Below are 18,905 nucleotides of genomic sequence, written 5' to 3'. Positions count from 1 at the left end.
TAATTGCTGTTTGGTCGTGATATAAGTGTATATTTGAATCCTAATAATTCAGAAATTACGTTTCTTTGCCCTTCAGAGCTTATACATTGATATGGTTAGACTAAGGAAAGAAAGGCGCCTGTTAGAAATTGTGAACAGAGTAATTGTGCCAGACTTGGCCTGGAAATAGGAAATTGTTGCTTTTCTAAATTGCTCATAAGTTGACAGGAAAGCCTAATGTATAAAATAAAATAGATTGGAACTAATTAAATGTAGGAAAATAAATGAAAATTTGTTATGTATTTCTCTAACATAAGTTCACATGGAGTTGGGTTTTTGGCTGCGTTTTTAGTAGAAAGCTTAGGCTCAATATTTGGCATATTAAAACTGTGTCGGAGAAGCGGACAGAGCAATTCCGGATATGTGAGAACTTTGTACCGAACGAATTACTTCAGCAGAGTCACAGTACCGGAGCAATACTGAGAAGAAGCCTAAAAGGTAAAAAAGCGATGCAATTACAAAAAAAAATCGTGGTTGGTGAAGTCATATTCTGTTATGGATACTGTTACATGTTAAATATTGGTCTCTATATTTTTCCGATCGTATGGCTCTGTTGCGAGATTCGGTATGCATAAATTAGACTCAAGAGATACCATACAATAACAGGTGTTTCAAGCTTTATCTTATGCACTACCAATGATATGCTATTTTTCTTCATTGTAGTAATAGCTAAATGCTCTAATATTGGACTGTAACTAAAATACTAAGTACATGCTACCAGTTACAGAAAATATTTTTCACTTAGTAAGCGGACTACTTAAACAGTTCTCGACGGTTCTAACCGTTGAAAATAGCTTGTTCCTAATTGAACATGGATTGTATTTCTGGCGCTTGGTATTTTAGAGAGTTATTCTGCCGGCTGAAAGGATTTTTATGTGCTATTTATAATATCTTACGTACATGTTATCCTCACTAAGAAGTTTTACAACTTTAACTTGTTGTTGTTAAAGAAAAAGCGATAGAACACGCGTACCTGGAAAGCCGCCTCATGCAAATACGAAAAATTATTATTTCGATCTATATCATTTATTAACGAAAGTCCAATTGCGCTTTGTTTCTAGTGAGGCAGTTTGAAATGAGATTTCGTTCAGTTATAAATAAAGCGGAAATTAATTTTGTCATCTCGGTGGATTCTACAGATCCCTTTATGGAAGCATCAGGCCGGTGCTTTTTTTCCAACTGTAAATTTTGTGTTATTTCTGATTGATTCAATGTTAATATCTAAACAACTAATTTCTAGAGGGTTTACCTTACTAACGGTATATTATCCATCTTATTATTAGGCAAAGAATATAATGTATATCGATTTTTTTGCAATTGAAACTCTATTTAAAGATGTGATCTGCCCTCTATCAGCTGTAATTTGTCGGACCTTACAATACAATAGTTAAGATTGATCTACTAATTTTTTTTGCGAATTATGTGTTAATGCTAGGCATTCAATTATATAGCTTTCACAGAACAAGTTAGTTCTAGGTTTTATTCTACTTGGTAGTACTGTCAGTATCATAGATTTTTCGAAGTTCTAATCTTTTCCTCCGATCTGAACTACTCCATGCTTCAGGTGAACGTACCTCGTATATTGTCCCTTCCCGCTATAAATTTGAATTGGACCAACGAAGTTTCCCTCGCCTTCCTGCTCTCCCTTTCTTGCCAATCAGTTTTACAGGCACGGCGTGCCGGTGCCAATCTTGCCAAACCGACATCTACAGTACCACTACTGGTAGCATCTGCGGCAGCAGAAGCATTTTGACGGGACTGACAACAACGATTCTTAATAGCTCAACACTCCAATGCTGCTGTTGGTACCAATTACTAGTGGTAGGCACCTGCTTGTAAATAACAATCCATCCATTCACCTACTGTCCCATAGCTGTTCGGATGTTGTAGTCACATCGTAGCTGTTCAGTCTGCGGTGGTTTCGATTTCGACAGCGTCGTCGACAGTTCGGTCCGATTCGTTGAAATTTCTAGTGAGATAATTTGAGATTATTATAGGCGATGTTGGGCGAATTCCTGTATGGAATCGCGACTCCGAGGCTGCTAGTCGATTCGAGGTAGTTGAATAAATTTTCGTCAACTCATAAATAACACCTCTCAGCAATTAATTCGTCGGCACGAGCCGCACAATCGGTTCGGCCGCCTGCCAAACGAACGGCGATAGAGACTACTGCTGCTGGTAGACTACTGTGCACATTTAAAGCTGAAAATCGTGTGCCAACCACAGGCTATCGGGCTAGCAATCTTGATCCGGCCCTGAACGCCCTTTGTCCTGCGATCAAGCAGAAGCAATAAGCAACAGTAACTACAGTTAGCACAATAGCGTCCATCTGCCAAGCTAACGCAGCAGTGGAGCAGTTGCCGGGCAGCCTTGTCGTGTACACATACTTGTATATATTATATCAATATATATATTAATATGTTTGTGTATGTATGATTCGTTTGTGTCGTCGCGGCGGTCACTTCCCCAAATCTCAGATGGTGTACATAGATTCCTTGAGTTATTGTGTTTGTGTATGAGCCATACTGGCATAGTGTATACATCTGATTTGATTCGTAAAGTAGCTTTGCATAGTCTTGGTGTTTTCGGCGCTCATTCGTCGGTTCGTGCTGTTATCCCCCACCCCCTTCGTGTAAACTGTTACTGTTTGGCGCCTGAATTAGTGATCTAACGGACTCATAACAATTTCCACTTGGTTGCCACGATGACGACAACCGTATCTTATCTATGTGAAGAGCAATTACCCTGAGGGATAACATCCCTACACAATGGATCCACACCTATTGGCTGCCGGGATTATGCCGACGTTTCCGGCAGGAGTACCAGCCTTCGTCGGGTTCAATCCCGCCGCGGCACCAGCGTACCCACAAGTGCCGGTAAGTGCAGAACGAGTACAGTCTTGTGTTTTCTTACATGCTTGTAACTTCTAGTATATTGAAAAGTAGCCAGCTTGCTTTCAAAGCCGAACCTCAAATGCGCGCGATGTGACTCTATTTGCTTAGTATGAAACCAAATGGATTAACAAAACAGTACGTTGACAATATGGTTACTAAATAAGCTCCACTAAATAATTATTGCTTGATTGCTGGAACTTCCTCTACTTTTTCTTAAACCCTTCTATTTGTTACCTGTATGCATCTGTATGATTACGTGAAAAACGGAACGTTACGGGAGTCGGCGTTCTGTTATGATTGCTATGATATTGATGATGTCGCGAAAAAATGTTTTTTTCCTTAGGTTAGTATGGCATTTGTATTGGAAAACTAGTTTTTCCCATTTGGACTTTCTAAATATTTTACCAACCTTCGATTAAAAAAAGGGGAACCCGAACAGCCTTTCATACCTATTGGTATTGGTTTTTCTGACCCAGTGACATACTAAACTTAATTTTTACTCAATTCCAGTTTATGGTATGTATTTCTCCTGTTTGTATGATCAACACGTTAAGAGTAGCACGACACGCGTTATTAGTTTGATACAAGCTGCCCGCTCAAAGCAGAAGATATACATACGTATTACAGAACAGTTATTAGAATAAAACAATCATTACATAACGGGCTAGCTGACCCTTCTGGTTATGTTAAAGTGTGCTGCTGCGTAATTTCACTATCGAGCTAAACATGTAACTGTTTACGCAGGTAAATGAACACAGTTTAGCACATAGTTCGTGAAAATACATTGAACTGTGGTTTGTGCAATTTTACTTCGAAACCTATATCGTAACGAGGCCGTGGTAAGTCGGTCGAATTGTTGTATCCCTTAATACGGATAATAAGAGGAAACTTCTGAGCTGCATGCACTTACCCATTAGCAAGGCACAACTGTCAATCGGAACTATCTCTGTCTTTTTGTAACACAGGCCGATTTCGTTTCATTCGTCGCTATTTGAGTAGGTCAGACAATGTTAAAATATGGGGACGTCTATAAAACAATCCGTTCGTTTTCCAATACTACATCCTTCATGATGTACAGAGTTGAATGTATTTATTTACCTCAACAGCCAGAACCTAACAACTGTTTCAGTCCGCTCCGGTCCAAATACCTCTTCCTGGTGATGCACCTACTAACGTTGTGGCGGCGCCAACATCAGTAGCAGCTGCTGTAGCCGCAGGATCTCCCGCGAATCCAACGGAGGCTCCATTACCTCCAGCAACACCTTCGGTCGGCGCGAGTGATACCACTCAAACTGGCAATACAGCTCAGTGTGACTGGACAGAACATACTTCGCCAGATGGCCGAATATACTATTATAATTCAGGTGGGTCGAATATCACATAAATTTGATAAAATACGTAGAAAAGTTCGATGGCAATAGATCAACAGTATGGGTGTACACTGAGGGCAAAGTTGTTACAGGTTTAGGCTAGCATCTGTACGCAGGAGGTTAGCATCTAGATGTTGAGCCTCGGGTGTGGCTGGTGCACCACGCATCATAAAAATGAACAACGTGTCGAACGAGCAAAATTATTTATAAACGGTTGTGTACAGGCTTTTAGTTAACATTGCACTTGACAGAAGAATCCTTTTAGTCGAAAAATAGAGCATGCATTAAGGATTACTGTACTATCAATGAACTGTGCCGTATTTGTTTGTGTATTGGTTTTACAGTAACGAGAAAGTCATCGTGGGACAAACCGGATGAGTTGAAATCATCAACCGAGCTTCTTCTCTCGCGATGTCCTTGGAAAGAGTACAAATCGGAGTCTGGCCGACTGTATTATTACAATGCCGAAACTAAAGAGAGCAAATGGTCCATTCCTAAAGAACTCGAGGACATCCGACGTCTTCTCGAAATGGAAGGAAAGGTCAAAACGGCTGTCAGACTCGAGCTCGTAAGTTTTAACGATGAAAGTATTAATTCGTGTTTGTTCTAAGAGTAACGATTGTTAGACTGTAACATGTGATCGGAATTAAAACAAACACAGTTTATTGTTACCACTATTGTAGTGCTTAGTTGCTAGTGTATGTGGTTGTCACGTTGTAGTGGGAAACTACGGTAAAATGGTAAATAGGTTTGAATTCGGACTTCGACCTCCAGTAAAAACCAAATGAAGGACGGATCGTTGATTATGGAGAATTTTTTTTGCTTCCTCGAGCTTACTTGTGTTGAGAAGACACGTAAGACGGGCAGTTGGGAGTTAGCCATCGAAGAGGTTTAATATTGTGAGATCTATATGCGTGATTTTTTCAGCCTAATTCTGCGTCGGGAACGCCAACAATTAATTCCCCGGTCGCATCAGTTGAACAGCCGCCCATTGATGAGGCATCGCGCACGTCTTTTGCACCGGACGATGACTCACAATCGAACCAAGATGGCGCAGTCGTAAAGGTAATTCCTTTTCCCTTCATAAGGTTGGCGATACAAAATGTGTAACATTTTCACTTGAACGACGATAATTATTATTGCACATTATAATCTTGTGCAATATCGTAGTTTATTTTTAAATTTATGAACAATTTTATATTTTTAGATTTATCGTGGCTAAATACATATTAGTACTAGAGAATCGTGAAACATGTTATTTGTCGTGATTAGGATTGACCATGTTATTATGTGTATTTCCGTCTTCAGTTGGAATACAAGGATAAGAGAGAAATGGCGGATGCGTTTCGAGTTCTCCTCCGAGAACGTAATGTGGCAAGTAATGCATCGTGGGAAAATGCCGTTAAAGCTATTTCACAAGATCCCCGCTATGCAGCTCTAAAAAAATTGCCGGATCGCAAACAGATTTTTAATTTATATAAAACACAACGCGCTAAGGAAGAGAAAGAAGAGCAACGAATGAAAATTCGAAAGGCCAAGGAGGATCTTGAACAATTTTTGCTAAACTCGCCACAGCTGAATATGAACGTCAGGTAAAGTGGACTGAAGTAAAATAACCTAACGGATTGTATGCCAAATCTTGGTTTTAATTTTTAACGGAGAATTAGTGACACACATTCGAATAAATAACACGAACGTATAATTTATTCGATGCAAAAGAGTTTATGCGTACGTTGCATGACTTACCAGTAAAAGAAGTTTTTCCCATATGTTATAGTTCGGAATCGCTTTAATATTAAACGTTTACCACCTTTTCAATTGCTTTAAATAGGTACAAAAAAGCGTATGAGCTCTTCGGACATCTACCTGTTTGGACGGCAGTTGGCGATCGGGAACGTAAAGAACTATACGATGATATCATGACTATTGTAACCAAACGTGACAAAGAAGCCCAGCGAGCGTTACGTAAGAAGAACATGGCTACTCTTGCGGACATTCTCGACGCAATGGCAGAAGTTACCCACAGGACAACGTGGCAAGAAGCACAACAACTGCTATTAGATAATCCTACTTTTGCGGAAGACGCCGAGCTGCTAGGCATGGACAAAGAGGATGCTTTGACAATTTTCGAGGATCATATCCGAGAGCTTGAAAAAGAGCATGAAGCTGAGCGAGAGCGTGAGAAAAAGGTAATTAAAATTTCTATCGTTAATGCTGTCATAAACTTCTATGGTTTTTTTAAGTAATATTTTTTTGTTGGTGATTTTTAATTACCTCAAGGCTTAAAAACCTCAATTCTTCCAAAAAAGCGCTTGTCTAATATTGGGACTGAATCTGCTTTATTCTACCGTCTCCTTGATGTATCACTTTTTAGCATTTAGCATGAAGACGATCAGTTTTGATAACAATAGGGAAAATACATAATTAAAAACAACGCTTTGCGTTATAATGAATGGTAATTCCAATTTGGCTAAAATTCTCAAGGGCTTAGTAGTCGCTACCTGGTGATCAAGGTTTTTTCGAAAGCAGATCAAGTTTGTCCGCATTGAGTGACTATTCCGTAAGTTAGCTTAAGTTACCCAATTCGTCCAAGAATTGCAAAAGTATTGTAGTGTGCAGTCGGGTTTATTTAGACAAGAATATTGATGATTCCATTTTTCTCATTTCTTTTTATAGGTGCTAAAAAGGAGTCAACGGAAGGCCCGTGAGGGCTTTCAGGCTCTCTTGGCTGATTTGCATGACAAAGGCAAACTCACATCAATGTCATTGTGGAGCGAACTGTATCCGGTCATTCGTAGCGATCCTAGATTCAACAATATGCTTGGCCAACCTGGTTCAACGCCGCTCGACCTTTTTAAATTTTTCGTTGCTGAGCTCAAAGATCGGCTCATTGATGAGAAGAAGATAATTAAGGTACGAAAAGGACATCTTATTTGCATATCTTTACAATGGTCAACCCCGATTGCCTCTGGACAAGCAAATACTTTGTTCGACCAAACTGAATAATATATTGCCACGACATAATTATGAGGAATATTATTTTGAGTTGTCGGATATGTATTGACCGTTTTGCTAGTTAGACGGCTTTAAGGTCACATATCTCAGATAATATTGGTGTTATTAAGATAGGCAGTAGCAGATGTGCTGAAGTTGTTGACATCTGTTTATTCAGACAAAGCGTCTTGAAGATAAGTGAAATGTTAGCACAAATTCACTATATTTTAAAGTTCTACTGTGACAAAGACATAGGTGTTGCACAATCCTACGAAAAAATGTGTGCTGTTTATGGTCAAGGAGCGTTATAAGAAGAAACGGATGAAAGGATAGTTCTGTCGCTTTCGTTTTAAAAATTTCGTTACGGTAGATGTTCCCCTTAGTGTTCGACCAATAATGGCAAAAGTTGATGAAATTGCCAAAATTGAGCTGACTGACGGTGAGTAACCATGGTATCTACCAAAGAACTAAACATCCACCATTTTAAACTAATTGAAGAAAGCTGGCTACAAGAAAAACTTCGATGATTAGATGTCATACGAATTGATCTAAAATAATTTATTCATACCTAGATCGTATTTAGATCTGCGAAATTCTACAGAAATCGGGGCGTTTTTAAAGCGGTGCATCACGGGCGATAAAATATGGATCACATACCACATGCTACATTATCACGGAAACAACAAATATAACAAATGATTTACAATTGGCGGCAAAGCTTACATGTATGCCAAAGAAGGGGATGTTGAGTGTTTGATGGAATTGGAAAATTCCGTACAATACGAGCTGCTGTCGCCTGGCAAAACAATTGATTCCGATTGTCAACAACTAACAAAATTACAACATCCCTTTGGTAAAATCAACTGGAGCTAGTAAACAGAAAAGACGTTTTCCACCATGGCAATCAATGCCAGAGCACATAGATTTTTAGCAACTCGACAAAAATTGAAAGTACTTTTTTAATGCATTTGCCGTATAGTCCGAATCTTACACCGTCAGGTTATCGTTGTTTCAGCTTCTGCAGAACGCCTTTAATTATATTAATGAAATATAATGGATGGATGCGAAAATTATTTTCGCCCCGGAACCACAGAAATTCTACAGTAGTGTCTACAATATAATCAGAAAAATAAATCAAGGTCGTTAGTCATAATACAGAATATTTAGCTTGGTAATATTCTAAAATATAATTAAACATTTTTAAGACAAAATCAAGGCGCATAACTTAATGTGAATCAATAATGTTATAGGAGATATTGCGGGAGAAAAATTTCACCGTAGAAGTTGATACACAGTTTGAGCAGTTTGTCACGGTGATATCAGAAGATAAACGCAGCGCGACTTTGGACGCTGGCAATGTAAAGCTGACGTATACAGCCCTCATGGAAAAGGCAGCTGCCAGGGAAAAGGAAAGACTGAGAGAGGAACAGCGAAAGGTGAAACGAGCGGAAGCAGCTTTCAGGTGCGTGGCCTACGATATATATATTTGGTAGTATTTCGAAATTTACAATTATGAATGCAATGAAAAAATGTACAAAAGGGTAAGGCGATATTAGTTTTAGAATTAGACCATTTAATTCAAACAAATTTTAAACCGAATAGAAAAGAATTGGGGCGAATTTATTAGGGTCTCAAAAATCTGAAATTTTTTTCATCTATAGGTCTATATTACGAAATCTGAGTCCACCCGTAGAATACGATTCTTCGTACGATAAGATCCGGCCTTTGATTGAATCCCATCCCGATTTCAACGGTCTCTTGCTTGAATCCGAACGTGTGCGGGTATTTAAAGAATATACAACTGCCTTAGAGGAGGCGTGCAGTCATCATCACGGCCGCAGCAAGAAAAGTAAAAAGAACACAAAGCACAAACGCAAGTACGTATCTTGAATGGGTTGCTCCTGCTTTTTTGTTTAACTTTTGTGTTTAACATCATAGTACGTAGGCTAACAAGATGTGACACGCACGAACGCTTAAAGAGCTCCAGCGATTTAGCTGTTTACTCGAGAAGTTGGGTATAACTAACATCCGTGTGTTTTACAAACTTTTTCGCCGTCGGCCAACTTCAGTCGTTCATCGTCGCGGTCTTCAGTAACGTCGATTAGCAGTAGTTCCGGTGGTTCATCACGAAAGAAGAAAAAGAAAAAGAAAAGCCGATACCAATCCCGAAGTCCCTCCCCATCGCTCAAGAAAAGGTGCGCTACAACAGCAGCCACTGGCTCGACAAAAAAATCTCGTTCGGGCCTCAAGAAGAAAGTCAGCAACAACAGCAACAATCATTCCAAAGAAAGCAATCATAAATCCAACTCACAACAGCGCGATAGAGACCTCAGTGAATCGAGTTAACTGGCTTGAACTGAGGGAAGGTGCTGTCGATGCGCCAGTATCTCATTTTTATATATACACATATGCATATTATATATACACATATGCATAAACATATGCATATAATATATACACATATGCATAAATATCTATCGAAATTACCGAATAGGGGTTTCTTACTATGTAATATACAAAAATGAATTTCTACCGTGTCTCTCTCATCCCCTTTCCCTGACATTTCCTTCTTTTGTCGTTACTTATTAATAAAAAACATTACGTGCATTAAAATATTTCTCCGGTTCAATTTAATGGGCACGTGTGGAAAAATAGGCACACTGTTTTGCTTGTTCGCACGGTTTTGAGTGAGCTGCAAATATTTAATATGCACAGGCATGATTCGTGCAGCGTCCAGTCGCTTCCGTATATGTTTAAAGATCACCACACAGTTCAAAAATTGTGCGGTCACCTCGATACTGCCTTTAAAGGGCTCTGTATTTTTGTTTTTTGCTGCCATAGATAGAATTTCCAGCAGTACGCGTTATTCGCCTATGTGTTAGTAAGTTGGTGTTAAATGTAAACTCGTAATTCATAGTTGGGAGCAAAGAGCAGTGTCCTGAACTTGGGAACTTTAAGAGATCTAGTACTAAAAAAGATACGGACCTAGGCAGAGTCTGAAAGTCTGTGTTTATACACACCCTTTAGTCGTATATTTAGAAAACTAATCGGCTGGCCGTATAGATCCACATCAGGATTCTGCGGAGAAAGCAGAACGACGTTACTGTGGTAAAGATATTCAGCTAGTTACTCTTCATGCAATTTCTGACGTTGTTACTAAGCCTTAAATATTTATGCACGCATAGAGTAGCGACTTTTTCATCAGTAACTTAGCAGTAATAGATATTCATCGTGCATAAGCTACGCGTTACACTTCTTCATAAAAACAAAAACTACGCGTTACACTTAAAGTAAATAGTTCAATATTGAAGTATTTCCATTAAATAATGCTGCCTAAAATGGAACTAATGCTCCGTTACTAAAAGTTAGGTTTGCTTAAAAAGGTACTAACGTTTCTTCGTTTTCGTTGCGTTATTTTTGATCCTCGCCAAATTGCTCGACATGTATAGTCGATACTTGGAAGCAAGCCCTTCACCATCGAAGCGATTTTCCCCCGTAGAGGACGAAAGTGAAAGCGGCTATAAAGCTTCGGAGAAATATAGGCATTACCGTGAGGCCACTCCGGAGGAAGGTGAAGTTACACACAGGTAATAGGATTACCCTGCACGCAGATATTTAATCGGGTGACCAGATTTATGAAAAAACATAGTTATTTTGTAATTACTATCTGTAATTTATTTACAAATAGTAATTACAAAAAAAACTAATCGCTAGTATGTGCGATGAACCATTGTGTTCCTTTACGATGTAAACTATTTACGTTTACGTCTACTTTTGTCCTTTTTTCAGAGAAGCAGACGAGGCCATGCTGTCAGAGCGAGAATTGGAAGACCGACGTAGAGAACTCCTTGCTCAGCTGCATTCGGGAGCCACCGAAGACGTATCTGATTAATGATTGCCTAAAAATTTCAACAATAAGCCCTCATAGGCATGAAACATCGGTTTCAGTATTTATGTCTGCACGCTTAACAATGGCCAACCCTTACTGGAAACGTTTTGCGCCATTGCAGCCGTTCAACGGACAACATTGCTCGTGGTAACTTCTACACGAACACAGGAAACTCGCCTATAAGTTAATCATCAGAGGTAAGACTTCTGGGAACAGGTCTACTGGTTGTTTTAACAGAAGCTAACCTGTTCCAAGGAGCCTTAGCAGGAGAAAGACCGCCGTGACAAAACGGGAAAGCTGATACCAACTTGCATAGAAAAACACCTTTAACTTTGAGCAAGCGTAAGCTCCAAGAAACAGTTCGCTTTGAAAACGAACTTTACTAACAAAACATAAGAACAAGAAATTTGACGAAATTAAGGGGAGGCCCTCAGCCATGCCGAAGTATACGATACTACGACCATTGAACCCTTGGGTCTAACTCCTAAACAGTTTACTCCGTTTACAACTACGCCGAGCATGAACTGGCCCTCAGCTGGCGCCATTTTCTAGAAAATGGAAACAACAACAACAACAACAAGGCTGGAAAAAGATGCACTTCTTCCATTCTAGTTGTTAGAAGAAATACTTTCAAATTATATCGCTCTAATTAAGATTGCATAAGCACACTGAATTACAGGCACACAAACTTGTGAAAACATTAACGCACACACACCTGAAATAACAGACAGAAATAGTGTTGAAATGCATAAAGTTTATGCAAGCGTATCAAGATAAGGACGATGGCAAGCTTGATCAGCTATGTGTATACAGATACGACAAAAATTAGGGACGACAGAGTATATATAGAGGAAAAAAGACTTTGCGGCGGAGACCTCAGAGATACCGTAATTGAAGAGAAACTGTATGTGGGTACGTGGAGGCTGATGAAGGGTATAAGAGAGAACGAATCAGTTTAAGTGAGTGATAGATAATGATATCAGCAAAAAAAACCAGAAGTCCGAGCAAACGAACGACCAGGCAAGTGAGAGAATTAAAGCCATTGACGACGTGGAAGTAAATTATAACAACATCGTCAACGAAACGTTATTTGTAATAAGTACTACACGATATTATAAAGCTGCACTGCATGAAGAGAGGTGGTTAATAGGTAAACGAAAGGGAGAATCATATTTATAACAATTTGTGTCGCGGTTTTCAGGCCAGCGTCATAAAATAACGATTTGTGTCGCGGTTTTCAGACCAGCGTCATAAATTTATTACTGTTAGGATTGGTGAAAGCTAGCTAGCTGACATAGTGGACCGTGTAGAAACAAAGAACTGATTAGAAGTGATTAACGCAATTGTGTACTAGCAGGAAAATCTGGACGTAATTGTGTAGAAAAAATGTTTGCAAACCTGAATGTGTTGACAGCTGAGATACCTTAACTCCCAAGAAACGTGAACTGTAATAATAACACACAAGTAGCGAGTCAGGGAAATGCCAAATTAACAACTGAAAAAACTAAGTGAATTAATGGCACAGCTGTGTATGTGGGGACCGCTTTAAGATAAAATGCGTTACCCGGCGGATGCCCCAAAAGTTAGGAGAAACATTGTATAGTATAAATCTGTTTGTAGAGCTTAATTCCTTGATTTATTACAATTAGTTATTATTACACTTAATAAATTAAGATAAAAACTACCTGCCTTTGCCGCTGTTCACAATGCCTGTGTGTAAGAAATGTCGACGAAACGGGATGAGCTTACAGAGCCACATGATCTTAGGTTTTTGGTAGTCTGTTTATCACGTTTGATGCATGAAGAGAATACATCTCGGCCCGCAAAACATATTGGTGTGTGCACGTACAGTACGGGTGCAAATGTTTGAGACACATTGCCAGGGTCATACCAGAAGAAAGGGAAAGTTTAGGTAATTTCAGATTTGCTTCGTTAAAGACAGCAACGCCACAGTTAGACTCGTGAGACTGATCTTACGCCATCATTACTATTAGTACTAAATAATTCTATTCGTGATTACTTCCTCTACCCAATCACTCCGTGGTTTTGGTAACTTTTCTCATAAGAATAGAAAATAAAAGATAATGAATAAGATAATGAATAAAAGTTTTGTATGTATATAGTAATAAACTCGCGTGTTTTTTTAATTGCGCTTGACATAAAGTTCTTGGTGCTCAGAACATATTTGCTTTATTTGAGCAATCCAATTTATACAAAATCAACGGTGTTATTACGGCGGCGATGGTTAATTTTTACGTCGCTTGCGCTCAAGGATAACCGGAAAAAGCCAAATAATTTTTTAGTATTAATTAACAATATCATAATACTGATTCGTATCGTTTAAGTAACAGATTAATATGTATGTTAGCCTCATTTGCTTGTCTAATGGCTACTGCACAAGGAAAAACTTGAAAAGTTGGAAATAATTTCTGGTGGGGTCATTCTGTGGTTTCAAATGTATATAGGAAAAAATCAAATAAGGTACGAAAGTTGTTGTTACGATAATTTTCTTGATGGTATCTTTTATAAAATGTAAAATATTGCAAATATCAAGCTCGGCAAACCTGTGTGATGTGAGTCATTCACTGATTTTTCTCATGGTGATGCGCAAAATGAAAGTGAAGGCAAACAAATTATAGTGACTTCGTTTTAGTGCTTTAAACTAAAAGTTGGCTTGCTAGTCGTTTTGTGAAGTTTGAATTCATTGGTATTGCTCCATTTATGATCCCTACATGTCCTTTAATAAGTTGAGCTGAAGTCCGGATAAGCTTAATGTTTAAGTTTCCATGCGACTTAAATCTTAGTATTCTTCTGTTTTCGGAAAAAAGGACTCGTATGTCAGGTGGTTGGAGTAACACAAAATGGCTCACTACTGGGGTTATAATTTTTACTTTACAATTGCTGAACTAGGCCCATTTATCTCAGTGAACTTTCGGAATATTCTAAGTTGTTAAATTAACACTACTACACATTAACATTGTTTCAATCCAATTTACTAGCACTACTAATCCATATCTTAAGGGCAAAAAATTATTATCTAATATGTATCCTAAGCAAAAAATCCTATCTTAAAAATCTAAAACTACTTCAGGCGATCCTTTGACCGTATCGGATAGAATAGCACTAATGTAATTCCAAATGTGGAGCCTTTTTGAATTTTGAAGTTGAGTTCACGAATTATCAGATCTCCGAGATAGTTTCAAGACAGCGCTCAAGTGCTGCGTAAATATGCTGTTCATGAAGATGAAAGTACCAAACCATGACTTATGAGTACATTCAGATTATTTAATTCGCCAAATCTAATAAGAAATCCGTATACGGCATATAAAGGAATGAAAAGTTCAGAATTTCACAAAAGGTCTAAGATCCGCGTTTACCTATGAATATTTACATTGTTATACACAAAAAAGTGTTTGCTTACTTAATCTGACCAATAGGAGTGCCATTAGTGTCACAAGCTCGAAACGCCTTTAGTTATCTATCAAATACTTTTGGGTTGCTCACTGCCGTCAACTGACGTAGGATCTCCACCGTTATTTCGATCTTCTTCTGTAACTTCTGTAATTATGATTTCACGCCTTTTAGTTGAATTGGCATCATCCCGACACTCGAAATGCAAAGCCTGTGGCTCTGATATATCTGGCCTTTCTTGGTCATCAGGCTCGAATTGTCGATCGTCATAACGCATGAACCCGTTAACATCAGCCATCATCGAAACGACAAGACCACCTTGGCCACATTTCAAAAGATCCTTTAGCGTTATTCGACCGGCCGCGACTGGTTTCACGATATCGTGAATTTCGTCAAGGATATCTTCCACCTGCGGTTCATAATCGTAGCGTAGGAGAAAAGCGAATTAAATTATCCGTCTAGGACAGGCGCTCAGGGCCTACAGTCCGAGACCCTATCTTCTCGCAGCAAGTATTTCTGTTTGTATTGAGCATGACATTTAGTTGTGCTTGACAAAGAATATCATACACTTAACATACGTGATGATTTATTTTTCTGTCTTTGTCTTTGAATAAAATGATTAGGGTTAGTTTTACAAATATATGTTGTGACTTCACTAACCTTGAGCATCGGATCGTTTACCACTTCAAGTATCGCTCGAAGGAAGAATCGCATGGTAAAGTTGTCCAAATAACCTTTGTGATCGATGTCAAATATTTTAAAGAAGAAATGTATGGAAGCAGGCTGGCTACGATTCTCCAAGGCTAACACCAAATCCAGGTACGTTTTATAGTCCATCTCACCCTGTTGAAATAAGATTCACCATGAATTAACAAAGATACGGTAAACGTTGAATTGCTAAAAACAACAACCAAATTAGCTATTTGCAATTATCTATTTTAAGTTGCTGTTCGCGCTAACCTGGTACGTAATGCATTCTTGAAACACTCGATCAATGAAGGTTTTTGTGAATGTACCTTCCCCGTAATCATACATTTCTTGACGGGAAAGCATTCCATTTTTGTCGGTGTCCAGGTCCATAAAACGACTATACACCTGAAATAGTTCGAAAAAAAAAAAAGTTTAAATTTGCTTAGATAATCTAAAACGAGTCTCAAATGGCCATAGTATTGGGTTGGTTAACCCACCCGCCACTTAAATATAATATGATAAATCTACTACTGACTCGCCTGCAGATCTCAAAGATTACTTCATAAAGTACTCTTCAACCAAAGGCAGACAACGTGCTTTGCTGTATCTGAAAGTGATTGAACGAGTTTTCTAAGAGCAGCTTTTGACTCCGGTTGACTAATAACATAAGTTAATGACTTCCTATATTCAGTTTTGCATGTTACTGAGACATATCGATAGATATAGATAAGAGTGTCAGGTTGTTTACCTTTCTGGTTGATACCGCGCTGAACCAGTTGGCCTCAAGGGCAGCTCTGGGAAGATCTTCACGAAGTTCAAGTAGATCGTCTAAGAAAGATGAGAGTATGATTTCGTCAATTCTCACCCGATCTGTTCGATACGGATCGAGAAAGAAGATGAACTTACGGACCGCGGTGCAGCAGTAGAAGGAGTGAAATGACGGTTCAAGTCCCTAAGAAGATGCAAAAGCAAGTGTCAACGGCATTTAGATGTCATCTCAGTTATTGGATGGTGCGAGATGCTATCAGAGGTTTGACTCTCATCAAAGCTTGTAGTTTTTCTGAACCTTTCTGCGAAAACGCAAATGTCTTACTGACCTTTAACTGGTTCAGCGTTGGGATTAGTCCATTAATATAGTTCTCGAGGTCAGCTTCGCTTAGATAACCCTGTCCGTTAGCGTCATAGAGCGCTAACCCAACCCGGGTCTGCAATAACCATCGTCTGTCAAAATAAGAAATATCACAGAAACGTTTCGCTTGAATAAACGAACATCTTGTGCAATGTTATGCAAACCTAAGGCAACTCAGAAAGGCCTGTCTAAATAATTCAAGACAAAACCAACTTATGTGCACACCTTCGATTGACATAGTTGTAGAAATTTCTTATAGACATGTATCCAAGAGGATGATCTTGAAGTAATTTGAAGAATACGGTAGCACTAAAAAACTGCTGGTACATCGGCCCCAAAAGCTGACGTACCTGTGAAAAACAAAAGCACAGAAACAAAGAGCAGTTGGTTAACAACATCTTGTCAGACCTACGAGAGGCCAGGTAGTGCCTATTCCGTTGCGCATGTGTTCTAGGTAATTGCATATAAAATGCGATTTCTTATTCTCTCTTGGCCTGTAATATCTACATCAAGCGCTGATTGATATTAATGTTTAATACATAAGTATAACTTCTACGAACTTTTTTAAATCCTCTGTAGTCAATAGCAAGGTTTTCGTCCACCGCGTGATCTTCAAGTAAGCGCCACATTTCCTCAACGCTTTCTGCATCCGGAATTTCCTCGTTTTTGCGCTCAAGTAGCAATGTGCGCGCCTATGAGAACCAAAATCGTTAAAACGATTTGAATAACCGGCAATATGTATTGCACGTTGTACTGCATGAAAAGCAAACCGCGAGCGGTCCATTTGTGCGCTTTAAGCTACACTATTGATAATTGCTTTATATGAACCTCGAGATTTTTTCGATTAACTTCGTAGCTTATTTGATGTTGGGCTAACCTAATCGGTAGTGATTAGATATAATAAAATAATAAACATTTCCTGAACTATGCATTTTGTAGTCTAGAGAATCCAGAAAACCGAATTTGATGGGATATAGCCTTTGCTTCAATATTCTAAACAATGCAAGCTTGTACATAGAATATCGTACTTCGTCTCGGAGTAGGCCACCAATGTTGTCATCCTGTGCAGGAACTCGCCAGTGAAATGTCGGTATCTGTAATAGACAACAAATGGTAAGTATTTTTGATGGTACATCAAGATATTGTTCCGAGCTATCCCTGCATCATTATGATGAGCTGCACCTGATGTGCTTATCACTCTTGAAGCGCAGTTCTTAGATAGCTTCAAAAACTTTTTCTTCCAAAAAAAGTTCCTTAACTTTTTACTGTTACCCTTTACATAATTCATTGATGATTCAGTTACGACTGATGTATGAAAAATGATAACACAATGTAAGACTTACAGTGATAATTTTAAAATAACTGTAGTCATGTCACTATGTCATGCAACAAACACATTGTTTTCCTTTCGAATGGGGAAACAACCTGTCTTCATTCACCGCACTAATCTTCTATAATGAGTGGTGGTTACTCTAAAAGGACATAACATCTATTGGGAATATCATAATTTATTAAAATGCTGTGTATTCTTTCACTAGCGCTTAAGTCAACTTTTTTAGAAAATCAGGTCAGTCATAAGGTTACCTGTACTTTCTTTTTGTCCTAAGCTATAAAACTGATTATTGATTATTTTGTCGTAGACACAGTAAGTAACTGCCATATGAATACTCACAGCAGCAGACGTTCATTGATCGCAGACTTAAATCAAAAGGGCTATCCATCCTTTGCTTATAAAGTGTTCCAGTACAACCTATGTAATAGCTTTAGCGCCCACCCTTATATGCTGTCATGTCATTAAATTTGGAAAACCTGAACTTAAGTATCATCCATACAAGAATATTGTCGCATATGTAACATACTACATGCGTGCCCTACATCGTTAAGGCGAATATACAGGGTCCTAAAATAATCCCGGCAAAAGGTGGTCAATCATTGGTACAACAGTGCCTGCAGTCCTAGAGGTTTACTCTGTCAACGTCTAACATAAGGATATGACATTCATATGACAGATCTGACAATAATATTAGGTATTCCATAACTTTTTTGCGACAAACACATTCGCATTTGAAATTTCATATCTGACATACGTTTGGATATTTGAGTGCAGTAGCTGTAAGAGATGCCGGTGATACGTTCGATGGCAATTGTGCTTGCGGCGTCAACATGTCGCATATAAGCTCCACTACCGAGTGATAATCCACAAAAATTGTATCAGATTGGTAGCGTAGGTTAGCCTGCACAGCTACGATGAATTTGAATAACGACACATTTGGCATCCCAAAAAACAATCAATAGTTGGTACGCAGGTATCGCTTCACTGTGCTGCCAATAAGCTTCGATCCGCTTGGAGCTGACGTTGGCTGGTGTTTATGAATTCTAATTTGGCGCGCAAGTATTGTACAGACGGTAACCCAGCACGGAAAGTTAGCCCTTATTCTGTGAATCAAATGTTTTTTTTGCCAACCATTTCACAAGATCACGTTGTTGGT

The 18,905-nt window shown here is 38.8% G+C and overlaps 2 protein-coding genes and 1 long non-coding RNA gene across 5 annotated transcripts; 1 reads left to right on the top strand and 2 right to left on the bottom strand.

The window, feature by feature from the left end:
- The first annotated feature begins 1,309 nt into the window (after window positions 1-1,309).
- On the top strand, window positions 1,310-13,316 carry Prp40 (pre-mRNA processing factor 40). 3 transcript variants are annotated; one of them, XM_086971151.1, is made up of 12 exons: window positions 1,310-2,915; window positions 4,063-4,297; window positions 4,648-4,871; window positions 5,231-5,368; window positions 5,612-5,895; window positions 6,135-6,492; window positions 6,980-7,216; window positions 8,548-8,759; window positions 8,959-9,174; window positions 9,367-9,492; window positions 10,747-10,884; window positions 11,092-13,316. In XM_086971151.1, exons 1-12 carry the CDS (start codon window positions 2,808-2,810, stop codon window positions 11,135-11,137), a joined length of 2,322 nt encoding a protein of 773 aa, XP_086827277.1. In that variant the 5' UTR covers window positions 1,310-2,807; the 3' UTR covers window positions 11,138-13,316. The 3 variants fall into 3 exon arrangements, with proteins under 3 accessions (XP_086827277.1, XP_086827276.1, XP_022700581.1); XM_086971150.1 differs by having other exon boundaries at window positions 11,087-13,316; XM_022844846.2 differs by having other exon boundaries at window positions 11,095-11,182.
- On the bottom strand, window positions 8,885-10,677 carry LOC111266960 (uncharacterized). Its single transcript, XR_002684344.2, has 2 exons — window positions 10,318-10,677; window positions 8,885-9,098 (listed from the first exon to the last, which is right to left on the bottom strand). It is a non-coding gene; the product is annotated as an uncharacterized LOC111266960 (long non-coding RNA).
- On the bottom strand, window positions 10,947-18,789 carry LOC111266958 (serine/threonine-protein phosphatase 2A regulatory subunit B'' subunit gamma-like). The gene is made up of 10 exons (XM_022844847.1): window positions 18,504-18,789; window positions 17,445-17,510; window positions 16,977-17,108; window positions 16,642-16,766; window positions 16,385-16,508; window positions 16,036-16,239; window positions 15,558-15,692; window positions 15,258-15,440; window positions 12,585-15,006; window positions 10,947-11,196 (listed from the first exon to the last, which is right to left on the bottom strand). The coding sequence occupies exons 1-9, from the start codon at window positions 18,690-18,692 to the stop codon at window positions 14,668-14,670; spliced, it is 1,497 nt and encodes a 498-aa protein (XP_022700582.1). The 5' UTR covers window positions 18,693-18,789; the 3' UTR covers window positions 10,947-11,196; window positions 12,585-14,667.
- Between the last annotated feature and the right edge of the window lie 116 nt (window positions 18,790-18,905).

Source organism: Varroa jacobsoni, unplaced genomic scaffold (assembly GCF_002532875.2).
Source record: "Varroa jacobsoni isolate VJ856 unplaced genomic scaffold, vjacob_1.0 scaffold_1132, whole genome shotgun sequence".
Classification (NCBI taxonomy): domain Eukaryota; kingdom Metazoa; phylum Arthropoda; class Arachnida; order Mesostigmata; family Varroidae; genus Varroa; species Varroa jacobsoni.
This window is presented reverse-complemented; position numbering and strand designations above follow the sequence as displayed.

Bases quoted from the DNA above. Each gene is read 5' to 3' on its own strand.
- Prp40 (XM_086971150.1), top strand. From the start codon at position 2,808: ATGGATCCACACCTATTGGCTGCCGGGATTATGCCGACGTTTCCGGCA. The intron at 9,175-9,366 runs GTACGTATCTTG...GGCCAACTTCAG, and splicing joins AACACAAAGCACAAACGCAA to TCGTTCATCGTCGCGGTCTT. The intron at 10,885-11,086 runs GTAATAGGATTA...TCCTTTTTTCAG, and splicing joins GAAGGTGAAGTTACACACAG to AGAAGCAGACGAGGCCATGC.
- LOC111266958 (XM_022844847.1), bottom strand. From the start codon at position 18,692: ATGCCAAATGTGTCGTTATTCAAATTCATCGTAGCTGTGCAGGCTAAC. The intron at 16,240-16,384 runs GTCAGTAAGACA...GCATCTTCTTAG, and splicing joins CAACGCTGAACCAGTTAAAG to GGACTTGAACCGTCATTTCA. The intron at 15,693-16,035 runs GTAAACAACCTG...GAACTATTTCAG, and splicing joins GCGCGGTATCAACCAGAAAG to GTGTATAGTCGTTTTATGGA.